At 40.3% G+C, this 12480-nt stretch overlaps 1 protein-coding gene across 2 annotated transcripts in view; it reads right to left on the reverse strand.

Moving 5' to 3' along the window:
- S1P (membrane-bound transcription factor site-1 protease) overlaps positions 1-12480 on the reverse strand; it is a 57562-nt gene that overhangs the window by 19098 nt on the left and 25984 nt on the right. For both annotated transcript variants that reach the window (XM_065429486.1, XM_065429487.1), the window contains 7 exons: positions 11311-11390; positions 11170-11205; positions 8725-9006; positions 7567-7644; positions 6607-6750; positions 6250-6372; positions 5758-5884 (listed from right to left, as the gene is read on the reverse strand). In XM_065429486.1, coding sequence (XP_065285558.1) covers positions 5758-5884; positions 6250-6372; positions 6607-6750; positions 7567-7644; positions 8725-9006; positions 11170-11205; positions 11311-11390 — 870 coding nt within the window. The remainder of the gene's footprint in view (positions 1-5757; positions 5885-6249; positions 6373-6606; positions 6751-7566; positions 7645-8724; positions 9007-11169; positions 11206-11310; positions 11391-12480) is intronic.

Genomic DNA, 12480 nt, shown 5'->3' on the forward strand with positions numbered 1-12480 from the left:
GAACTAGGTAGTACTATTTCAAGGCGCACAAAGATGTTACTAATGGTACCTGTTTCTCACTGAAGTGGACTATTTTCTCTTATTTCCAAGAGCAACATATGTGATGTAGAGTATTTACAAGAGTATAATGCAACTATGAAAATAATGTGAGGGAGGGGTCTGCGCCCTTAAGAAAAAAAAATTAGTATTACAATTATAATGCGAGCTCGGGACTTTTAAGGGCAGCTGTAGTCGAGGGGGCAAGAAACTGACTCCGCAAGCACTCCGTACAGATGGTTAACGAGCGAAGCTGAAATGTGCAGCCCCTGGTGTTTATAACTCGGTAAATCTTGACGGTTCATTAAAGTCCTTCGCAATTATTCGCTATATCATTGTTTTTCTTAATTAATTTTTAATGATGACCCCTAACACAGGAGCAGTGCCACGAGTGCGTTCGCGCGGTAGCACCGAAGGGCGCTAACGAGCCAGCTGTGGAAGGTGACGACGACACTGGAGGCAATGCTGACAATGATATTTTTTTTCTAGACGCGGACACGATAGTGGAGAAAGTAGCCGTTAAAAGTTACTATTAGATTATTGTTTAGGAAAAAAAAACTAATTATAATAGTTTATGCTATTATAATGAGTTTTTTAATAACTCTCCAAGCCTGCTTGTCCAGATTGTGCATTAAAGATCACTACATGTGCATGGATGATAACCCACTGGTCAGCACATTGTGCTGTCTGGTGTATCTGGGCACAGCTGACACAGTTTAAATGCCACTGCCACTAAAAAGAACCTTTCTTTTTTAATCCTCACTATGTTGCCGTGGCGGTGGAGTGCAAAGGACATGGCACTTATCGCTCTTTCTGTGTTTCCCAGGTTGGCTGGGGACCCAACGCTACTACAACAGGCCTGTTGTACAACTTTTCTTGGACCTGCCCAGCTGCTTCCATCCTCAGTACTATGCTACTTGCCAAAAGCATTTTCATCGCCTCTGCTAACCTGGACATTTAAACTTCACGCCATCTGTTCGCAAGCCGGACCACATGTGCGGCCATCGTCGTCGACGAAGCGCAGCTCGTAACAGAGCCGGGGGCGTTTCCTATCATATTGGCTGTGGTGGTGTAGTGCATAGGACACGGCACTTATCGCTCATTCTGTGTTTCCCAGATTGGTTTCTTTCTCTACATTACTCATCTTGCAACGCGCTCTTTCCGCTACAGCCAATCTACAAATTTGTGTCCATTTGTTGTTTTTATTGCCCTATTTTGGAAAGCCATAGACCTGTACAGTTGTAAACTATGTCGCATTGCTGTGAATGTCGCTCTGTGATAGATGAAGGCGAATTGTTTCTGACTTGTTCACAAGGTGAATTTTCATATCATAGCGGTACCTACTCTGGCGTTGCCAAAAGTGCCATTAAGGGCAAAAGAGATCAATTCAAAAGTCTTGGAAGTGCGAGTCTTGCAAACCTACAGGAAGTAAAAGCTCCTCCTCTGCCAAAGTGTGTAAGAATGAAAATGAAATAATAAAAAAACTTGCTGAAATGGACCAGAAATTAAACTTACTTGTTAGTCTGCCAAACAAGGTAGACGGGATTGAACAGTCCATCCAAACACTTTCTGATCACTTTAATGAAATTCAAAGAAGGCCTTGAAAGCCACGAAAAGGAATTAGACACTGTCAAACGAAAAGTAGAAAAAACAGAGAAGTGCGCTTCCCCTAGGGAGCTCAGTCAGATTCAGGCTGACATAGACACACTTGAGTGGCATAGCAGACATCTTAACATTGAAATACAGGGTGTACGTGAGGCTGATGGTGAAAACCTACGCAAAAAAGTAAATGACTTGCACAGAAGCTTGAACTTCAACCTCTATCTGAAGAAAATGTGGCAGTTTATAGGCTTCTGGCAAAGCAAGGAAAAATGCGCGGAATTATTGTCCGCCTTGCACAGCAGGAACTGAGGTATGCATGGATTGCCAAAAGGCGAGCCTTAAGGGACAGCCAGGGCAACATCTTCATTAACGAAAACCTAGCCTCTCCCACGAGGAAACTCCTTGCCACTGCCAAAGTATGGGCAAAGGAGGTGGGATACAAGTTCGTGCGGCACTCAAACGGAAAAGTTCTCATGCGTAGGGCAAACGGTGAATCGGCAAATGCCGTTACGGATGAAAATGATCTTCGTGCTCTATTGGAATGAACGCCAACTTCTTGTTGCTATCATTTGACTCTTTGGCGAAATGAATTATTTGGGATATATTGGCAAGGAGGATTGGTTCACGTCCTTGGCCACTCAAAAGAAGGGGCTGTCTTTCATACATATGAACATTCGATCAAGTCTCCAGCAAGCTACCTGAATTAGAAACTTTTTTTTCCGATATAAATAGTCGGTGCAATGTAGTCATGCTAAACGAAACATGGTATTGCTCTGATGTCTTTTGCCTGCCTTGCGAAAAAGTATTTCATAAAAACCAAACCTCACGTTACGGTGGAGGAGTATCCGTTTTGATAGATAATTCTCTATCCTGTGAACTGTTAGCCGAGTATTCTTGTATGACAGAAAACTGAAATGTTGTGTGTCCAAACACCGGGTGTACTCTTTGCAGTATGTTGCCGCTGCCGCATTGTTTATTGGAACCTTTTTCATTTTTTTAGAGAGCATGCTAGAATTTGTGCCAGAAAACAAATATAAAGTGGTCTTAGGAGAAGACTTCAACATTGATATCAGTTCCGATGGTGCTAGGAAAACGATATTTCAAAGAATTTTTGTGTTAAGCGGATGTATAAATGCAGTTGAGACCTTCACGAGAATAACAAACAATGAAAACTACTCTTGATCTTTTTATAACAAACTATAATCCATTCTTAGTAACTAGAGGAGTCTTAAACTGTCCTCTTAGTGACCACATGCCAATAGTTATGTTTATCCACACAAGAGCAAATGAAACCGAAAAAGATATGCTGAGCCAGCATACAACATTTCCTTAAAGAAATTTTCAGCTGTTTATGCACAACATTTCATACACAAGAAAAGAAACCACAAAGCATTTCGGATACCTTCGATCACCAAAGAGCTTCTAAAATAAAGAAAAGAGATAAGCTTTATGCCAGTTTATAAAATCTTGGAACGGTGAAGATCTAAAATGCTTCAAGATATTTAGAAATAAGTAAAATAAAGAGCCAAGAAATACAAGAAATCGCTATTATTTACGTACATTTTCTTCATGTGAGGGACATAGAGAAGATGTGGAACAAGTTAAATGAGCTAATGGGACGCAAACAAAACACTGAACCTATAAAGAAAGTTTCTGTAAACAGATGCCTTTTAACCGGAGATCATTTAGTTAACGCATTTAATGATTACTTTACAGACACTGATTCCTATTGATCACAAAGCCCACCATATACATTTCAGTTCCCTGCAACTATGCACACTATCTTTTTTCAAGCGACAACCCCTACCAAGGTTTGTTCAGTTTTTCTCAAACTGAAAAATTCATGTAGCTGCGATGCTGATGGCCTCCAAATAAGACCTATCAAACATGTCATTTGTGACATTGCACCAGTGTTAGCTTATATCTATCATTTATGCATAACATCAGGTAGTTTTCCTGAAAAAATTAAAATCGCGAAAGTAACTGTGTTATATAAGGAAGGTGACAAGCTCAATATAAAAAATTACCGCCCAATATCTATTCTCCCGCAGTTTTCTAAAGGTCTTGAAAAAAATCATTAACCAATTAACGTCTTTCAGCAAGAAACAAACTAATGACAGATGCTCAATATGGTTTTCAACAAGGTAAATCAACAGAACTAGCACTTGTAGCACAGAAAGAATACATACTGCAAAACTTTGAAAATAAGTTACTTGTAATTGGTCTATTCATAGACTTCACAAAAGCGTTCGACTGCATATATCATGACCTCCTAATACTTAAGCTTGACAGATATGGCATCAGAGGCCTTCCTCTTCAGTTACTGACATCCTACCTTAGAAATTGGCAGCAATGTGTGTCTATAAACACTAGCATATCATCTACACAACAAATACAAACAGGTGTCCCTCAGGGATATATCCTTAGTCCATTTCTATTTAACATGTACATAAATGACATAGTTCTTATCCACCGAGAAGCAAAATTCATAAACTACGCAGATGATACAAGTGTCTTCTTATCAAGCAACTCTTATACAGGCCTCATTGGTGCAGCGAACAATCTCTTAACCCATCTCTCAAATGGAGCCAGGACAACTTTTTAAAAGTAAACTCCAATAAAGCACAAGTAGTCATCTTTAAAACAAGAAGTGCGTGTACTCCATTGACCCACAAGATATTTTACAACTCTGAGAATATAGAGGTTGTTGATGTGGTAAACGTACACTATACCGACATATTGCAATGGGACGCTCACGTGGATTTTATACTCCAGAAACTGAGCCGCATAACAGGTATACTAGATCGAAATCAGTACCTTTTACCAACGTCAGCTAAATTGATCATTTATAATGCACTGTTTGTCTCGCATGTAAATTCTTGCCACCTTGTATGGGGCACATCAGCTTCCAATCTCTCTAAAATACTACTGATGAAAAAAAAAAAAAATAATAATGCGCCCTATTTCGAATGTGCCGTACAATTCGAACACTGAAGGTCTTTTCACAAAGTACAACATAACAAAAAGTCAACATCTCTACAAACAAATTCTCCGACGCACCTGCTACTTTCAGGTAAAAGATGGAAGCAACTTAACAACAAATATAGCAAACTTAAAAGAAAATACACCCACATATGACACGCGCAGCCATGAAAATTGGCTCATACCTTTTTCAAGAACAAATTACGGCCATCAAACGGTCGCAGACACCTTGCCACGGCTACTAAATTCTTATCTAGAAGCCGGCATTGACATCCATGCCCTGACACCATCGGAGCTCATCTGTCTGGCAAAAACTATGATTTAAATCACCATGGTACAGTGAAACCATGTGCATTTACAGTGAAAGAAATGTAATTACGACCTTTAATCGATGTAACCCACTGTTTTTTTTTTTTTCATTTCTGAAAGTGTTCTTTGCCACCGGTCTGCCAATATGTAAAGGGGGCCAGGGACCGCTCAAGCAGCCAATAAGCAGCTTTTACCTTGGCCCCCAATACCTTGGCCCCCAATATGCCCAAATAAAATGAAATGAAAAATGAAATGAAACAATGAGTTCTCTTAGCCAATTAATTTACTATGAATTTCAAAAGGTTTTGCTTGCATTCCAGACAGACCTGTTTTGAATTCTAAGGCTTTTAAGGTTGGCACAATCTCATATGCCAGCACTTCTTAACTGTTCAAAATCCTTCAACTGTTCCCCTATTAGAGCACACCTTTAGTTTGGGCAGGGCTGGGATGGGATAGGCTAGGTCAGGCTAGGTTTACTTTCAAACTACAACAAAACTGATAGTTGGGCAGGTTGATGGTTTTACAGTATGAAAAAAAAAAAAAAACAATGATAAGTATTGTGAAAAAAAAAAAAAGAAATGCAGAGAAACACAAGAACTGACTCGCAACTAAAATATACTCAATTAGTAGCACGCCAAAAGGGTTGTGCACTACTGCTCACGGTAGCTTTTACGTTATTCTAGACTTTTCTTTTTAAGTGTTTCCTACCTTTGAAAGCAACACATAAGGACGAAGGTTGTTTGAATAAATTAGTTATGAGTCAGTGCTTTGTTCATTTGGACTTCCATTTTTCCTGTCATTTTCACAATGTGGTTAAAAGATGGTCACCTGGGTGCCGATTCATTGAGTGGCTGTGGCACCGCCCAATTCAGCGTTTGGCACGGAGGCAATGCCCGCAGCTCTGGTACCCCAGGGTGGTTCTGGAAGACCTTGGAGTACCGGTACAGACGGTTTCCTATAAAACACAAATAATGTCTCTTGACCTCTGTACAAATCACCTGACAACCACTCCCTAAAATCTGCTGGGGAGGAGAAAGCTCAATTGCATAATTGAGAAAGCTCTTCTCATGGTAACGATAGCTTCTTTTGGTACAGTAAGACCTCATTAAACTGTACCCGCTTAAACAGTAGTTTCGTTTTAAAAGCAGTAAAGTCAAATTCCTGACTCAGCGGCCATTGAACATAATGTGTTTTGTATCCGCATAAACCGTACCAGCAGCTGGTAGCTCATTCTACTCTTGAGAAAAAGAGTAAGTGGACCTTACAACTTAGATGCATTCTTTATTTAGTATAAGTAAAATAAGAATATGATGTCTATACCTTCCATTCGTTTTGGCAGCACTGGATCACTGGGAAGCACAGCGGCATTGGTGGTTTCAAAGAAAGGTGCAATCAGGCCTGTTGTTGAGTACTGAACCAGTGCATGCAACAGCCAATAGCAATCTGTAAAGAAATAGGGAAACAATAATCTTTTGACACAGATACTGAGACAGGCGCATTATGCATTCCATGTCCCTGCAAATATATGCATGAAAACACAGTAAACATGGCGACACGATGCCATGGCACAGGAATGAAGAATGACACATCTCACTTTGCAATGAAACCCCAAGCCCTCACTGACAAGCATCGTTTAACGACCAGCCATTTAAAAGAAAACATGAAGAAAACAAGAACCTTTCTGGATGTGGGTAGTGTCAATGCAATTAGAGTCTCCATAGACAGCAATGCGCCCAGAAGTCTTGGAACTGCCAGTTTGCAGTAAACCAAGGATAGGAACCCCTTCCACATGATCTGCCTTCTTCTCCAACACTTCTTGGCCTGAAATGTAACAAAGGGTGCTGTTTAGTCACCTTCTGTTCACTTCACCCAAGTACAAAATGATACTGAAACATACAATTACAGGAAGTTCCCATTTATTTCTTGCAATGGAGAGTTTATTCATACAAAAAAACAATGAAATGTTACACGAGTGAAGATATATTAGTATAGCAATGAATGAATTATTAAATGGTTTACTCAGCTATCAATAACTGAAAACTCGCTCTGGTGAATAAAAAATGCTACTATAGGCCTTGCTTTAAGTTTTCCGTGCCTATATAAGAATTCTGAGGTATCCAACTCGGTGTAGAAAGAACACTGCATTCAGCTTTGTGGGGATAATTCAGTTTCTGCCCTGGTAAGTCTGAAAAAATGTATTTAAAAAAAGAAAGAGAGAAAGAAAACTGTTGTGAACACATGATTTCACCGGTGGCCCACCCCACATCACTACCTCCCTCGACATTTTTCTATTTTGTCCCCACATTCCAAATAATTTTCTGTTTCTTCTTGCCTTTCTTACTTCACGAAGAATGTGCATATTTTTCATGATGAGTGACAACATTGTCTAGAAACACAATGTGGCAGTTTTCATGCCTTTCCTCTGTTTAAGTCTCTGTAGATTTCTGTCGTCCTCAACAACACCTTGTTGCCACACCTAAATTAACTACAGAACAGGCAGCAGACGATGAGGCCCTCTTGACAAAGATAGATCTCTCCAACAGATCGTTGGCCAGCCTGTCTTGGGCAGTTTGCCCTAGTCCACCACAATCAAGAACAGAGTAGAATTCAGACCCACAGCCAGAATACAATTCAAACCTTGATTGGTGAGGGACCTCTGAATCAGAAGACCATTCTCTGGAAACTTGATAATGCTTGTACCAGAGGCATAGTACACTGCAAAACAAAGAGCCCATAAACAAGACAGAAAAAGAAACACAGAGACCTACAAAAGACAAAGCACTTAAATAGCTACACACTTAGTTGGCACAATATTGGAACATATTCTGTTCTTACAATTTCTTTGCCATTCTGTTATATTAAAAATTCTCTTAATTAAACTTAATATGTTTACAGTAATCCATAAGAGATAATGAGTCTGCCCTGTAGAAAATGTTCAAATGGCTAACTAGTGGGCACATACAACATGCACTCATCACAACCATCTTGGATTTGGCATGAATGGGCTTTAATAAGCTCACCAAATATTGTTAGAGACTGAATCAGAAGTAATAAAAGAATTATATAGTAATAACAATTGATAACATGATTGTGCATTTGTGGTGGTGCAGCATACGTGCATGTAATTGTTCTTCTCAGGCCTCTTATCGGCACGGCAAGACGCTGACAGGCCATAAAAATCTGCAGGAGACCAACTGTTGGCTCGTCGTCTGCATTGCCTTTGCACAGATCTGATCACGATTTCACCTTTTCACTCAATATCTGTGTGTATGCTTACGATGGATATAAGATATAATGAACGTATTTTCGCATCTGATGCGACTTCGTTATAATCTTTGATTCGACTGTATATACTTTTTTTGTACCACTTTTAACCTAAAAGTTCTTCAGCTTGCCTGCTCTAAATTAAAGCCATTCAAACAGTAGGGATGATAAATTTTATGAGTTCAACTATGAATGGTTTTTGCACTCACTGAAGGTTAACATGATAACTGCCAACCAGAGAGAAGCACTCCACAGCAATTATGACATTAACATGGCAATGTTTACTCATGAACAGGTTGTAAATAAACTAGAATAAACAAACATAGCTTCTATAAGAATGAAAGAATGTGGTGTAATTCAACGGTATGGTGCACCATGCTTCATTGTGTGTATGGTTATTTGTATGGTTGTAAGTAAAAAAAAAAACGAGCCCCTCAGATCCCCTTATTTTTCTTGTTCATGACCGAGGACTGGCATTCAGGTGCCTACTGTAAGCAACTGCATATCGAGTCACGCTTAAGGTTGGCTTACTTTTATGGTCTCCAATGGTGAACTCCCCTTCATAGACATGGTCACCTAGGCCAATGTTCCAGAATGACAACAAGTCATTGATCGCTGGAACATTTGAGCCTCCAGTGTCAGGCATCCACCACTGGCGTGTATTCTCATCAAAAAACTTGATCTTGCGCATGACAGAAACATTGTACCAGTCGGCAAACACCACCAATGACAACCCATTCTCTACGTCACGACGCAGCTTGGCCAGCTCCTCAGGAAAGTATTCTTCTTCAAGATCAACAAGCAACAAAGTTCCTGGAAACATAAAAGTAGCAAATTATGGCTTCTATACTAACAGTACTTAAAATGCAAGAATACTCTTCTTAAGTTTTGTCACAGCCTGCATAGATAAAAAAGCTTGAGGGCAATCAATGGGATTCTTGCTACAGCAACGCGCTAGTACAGTATTAGCTTTCCCCTGTTTTGCCCCTTTTGCACATTTCAATTTTGTGCAGAATGACGAGGCGTACTAGACTCTTGATTGCATAGCCTTGGCATTGTTCAGTCGATGCACTTATACCAAGTAGAAGGTGCAAGTCCATCGTTACCTTTAGCTATACAGCCCACAGAACACAAATGCAGCCACTAACGTGACTATCTGAAAGCACAACGTGTCTTAGACTTGTCCGGGAGTAAGTGCATCTACTGATGGCCGAGCGCCAACTCTCTCAGCTGCATTCCAGTGTGTTGCACCGCTGCCCCTACTTTTTTCTTTCATTGGCTCCGCACCAGGCAGCGCGGTGCTTCCCTAGGTCCGGAGCAGATGACGTATGATGCACGCTTTCTTCTCTCCCCTCCAGCCTCGCTGCACCTGTGCTCCCTCTCCATGATGCACCTCCTCTCTCGTGACGTTAAGTGCTTCCGCTCCTCTCCATTCCTCAAACGGGTTTCTGTTCGCATGAGCCCTCTAATGCTAATGCATAAAAGGTGCTGTTTGTTGTGGCTGCAAGCCGTGTAAATTAGGTATCTAAACTGACTACATCACAAAGTGCCAGAAAAGCATGGACACCAGTTACAAATATGAATATGGAAACTATCTAAATTTTCACTCTTTGGTCAACTGTCACCTAGGAATAAGCTTCAATTACTTCACAGTTGCACACTGAACGCTGATCTACATCAATACTGAACAAGAAAGACTTGAACCACTGCCCGACATTGGAGACAACAGTATTGGCACAGTGGTAACGTTTCCCACCACCAAATGCTACCTCTGCCTATCATTAACCCTTTAAGCATAGACGACAAGCTCGGCTTGTCAAGCGCAAACTTATTAACAGACGAACGAGACCAGCTTGTCCAGCACTTCTTTGTTTTTCATGCAGATCTGAAGACGATTTGAGCTCCTGTGTTGCTCCACGCTTCTTCCAGATGGCGTGCATTTATTTTGTGCTTGTTGTAAATAAGGTCAGATGGCACAGTGAGCTGTTGAAGATTTGGAGCATAGGCACACTTGTGTGCAGTGAACCCCACTTTTGCTAGTGTAAAAGAAAGCTTTTTCAAAGTAAAATTTACATTTGTAACTGAAATTTTCCCCCATTGCCTTGTTTTATGTGGTTATCAGAATCACTTGCATGTAAAAAAAATTTGCGTCTTTCTAACAAGCTTTTTCATTTTTTTGCCGTCCATTAACAGTTACTGACATTTCTCTACGTTTGGTTCTGTCAGAGGCACAGCTTTGGACAATGCCCATTGGGTAAATTAGTGAGAAAAAGTAGCTGCATCTCATTTCAATGAAATGGCAGTAATATCGCCTACAGAGGACCATAATGTATATTTGTGGTGAAGGTCATGAATGTTTATAACAAAGCAATAGGAACGAATTGCAGTGCCCCTTAAACTTTGCCATAATGAGGCTTAACTGCACACATGACCAGGGCTAGGTATTTCAGGAAGTTGAAGAGCAAGCAGTCTTTTCAACAAAACTGCAGGCTTCCTGCTTCTATTTACGTCAGATGTATGCGACAGTATTTTGTAGCTGCTAAGTGGGTTTACTTATGCTCAAAAACTGTTGCAGGGCCTCTTTAGGATGGGAAAGAAATATGGCTATGACACCTTACCATAGCATAAAAGCCAATTAAGTCACTTCTAGACAAACAACAATTATGTAGCCCTGTGCAAAGTAGCAAAAAAATAATGCGCATTTTCCTCTGACTTGTTAATGAATGACAGTTTGCAAAGTTAGCAATTACTCCTTTTTCTGCTGCTTGGTTTTGTGATGCATAATGAATGCTTGGTCAAAAGCAGTGGGGACGTAATTAATTCCTGCTACCATCATTTCTCAATGCAAAAACCAGATGGTAGTATCGTAAGGAAAACAGAGGGGAGGAGTGACAACATTCCAGAGAACATAGTGCACCACAACAAATAGGAAAACAAAAATAACAATTTGAAGAAAACATAATTCAGAATGCATACCATAGTTTTGCGCATCAAAGCAGGTGAATGGGAAACCTGCAGACGTAAGAGAATGTTTCAATACTCATTAATGCCAAAACACTTCACAAAACAAAGAGCTGCACTCAGATTCTAAGCAGCATGACAATGTGTTGTGCTTACCAAGAACTTCAATATAATAACCATGATTTCGTAAATGCTGGTACATGTCCTTAAAGTTAGTGTGGATGTGGTCTCCACTCCTGCAAGGGAGAGTAAACTACCGATTACACCAGGAAGAATTTGTTTCATTGAGACAGCAGAGCTGTAAAAGTGAAAAGATGGGCTGGTTAATTCATGACATGTTGACAGCACAATTTAGATTTAAAACAAATTAAATTATGGAGTTTTATGTGCCAAAACCATGATCTGGTTATGAGGCACGCCATAGTGGGGGGGGCTCCGGAAATTTTGACTACCTGGGGTTCTTTAACGTGCACCTAAATCTAACAATATGGATAACACAGACTCTGAAAAATGAGCAGTGCACTGAATGGGCCGTGTAAGTCCTGAACACAACCCATGTGCCATTTGTTTAAACAAAAGCAAAGCCTTCTGTGTGGATGAAACCCAGTGTATGTTGACAGCAGCAATCTGAGATACCTCCAGTATGTCTTTTTTGTTTTTTTAATTAGTTTGAAATGATAAAATAACTTTGTAATTGCTACATTTACATAAAATATGCGAGACTACCATGTTTTAGAACAAATACAAAAATACCAATCTTGGTTGTTTGCAGCATGCTACTGATTCCGCAACTCTCGTTTTCAAGTTTAAAACAAAGCCCAAGAAATTTCAAGAACATCATGGCAGCCTCTGCCTTGCACGCCGCAGCAGTGATGCTGCCAATCACACTGCCAATGAACTAAGCACGCTCCGTGCCTAACCTGCCAGTTGCGTTGACCTGACAGTGTGTTCATGTCGTTATGGCCAAGAAATTACGGCTACCAGCTAGCCACATGGTTAGCCTGAGCACAAGACCACTTGGGACAGCAATAAGCAGCCTGCCGAATTCATCAAAAACTGCATGCAAGCTATCAATTTGCCACCTGAAGTCAACCCAACAACTCGGCCTTCCACTTTGCCACTACAATGTACTGTAACACCATACTTTCCAAAACAGACTATGACTGGTAGCATCTTGTCAGCCTTTCTACACTTACTTGAATATGGTGTGCACTTTTGGTACGATTCATAGCATTGGTAATTTAACCCGTGACAATCAGCTTTTATATGGATAATCTGCTATTCAACAATTCAAGTTGAAGATAATAAGCTTTCATCTTCATAGAA

This window comes from Dermacentor albipictus, chromosome 1 (assembly GCF_038994185.2).
Source record: "Dermacentor albipictus isolate Rhodes 1998 colony chromosome 1, USDA_Dalb.pri_finalv2, whole genome shotgun sequence".
NCBI classification, from domain to species: domain Eukaryota; kingdom Metazoa; phylum Arthropoda; class Arachnida; order Ixodida; family Ixodidae; genus Dermacentor; species Dermacentor albipictus.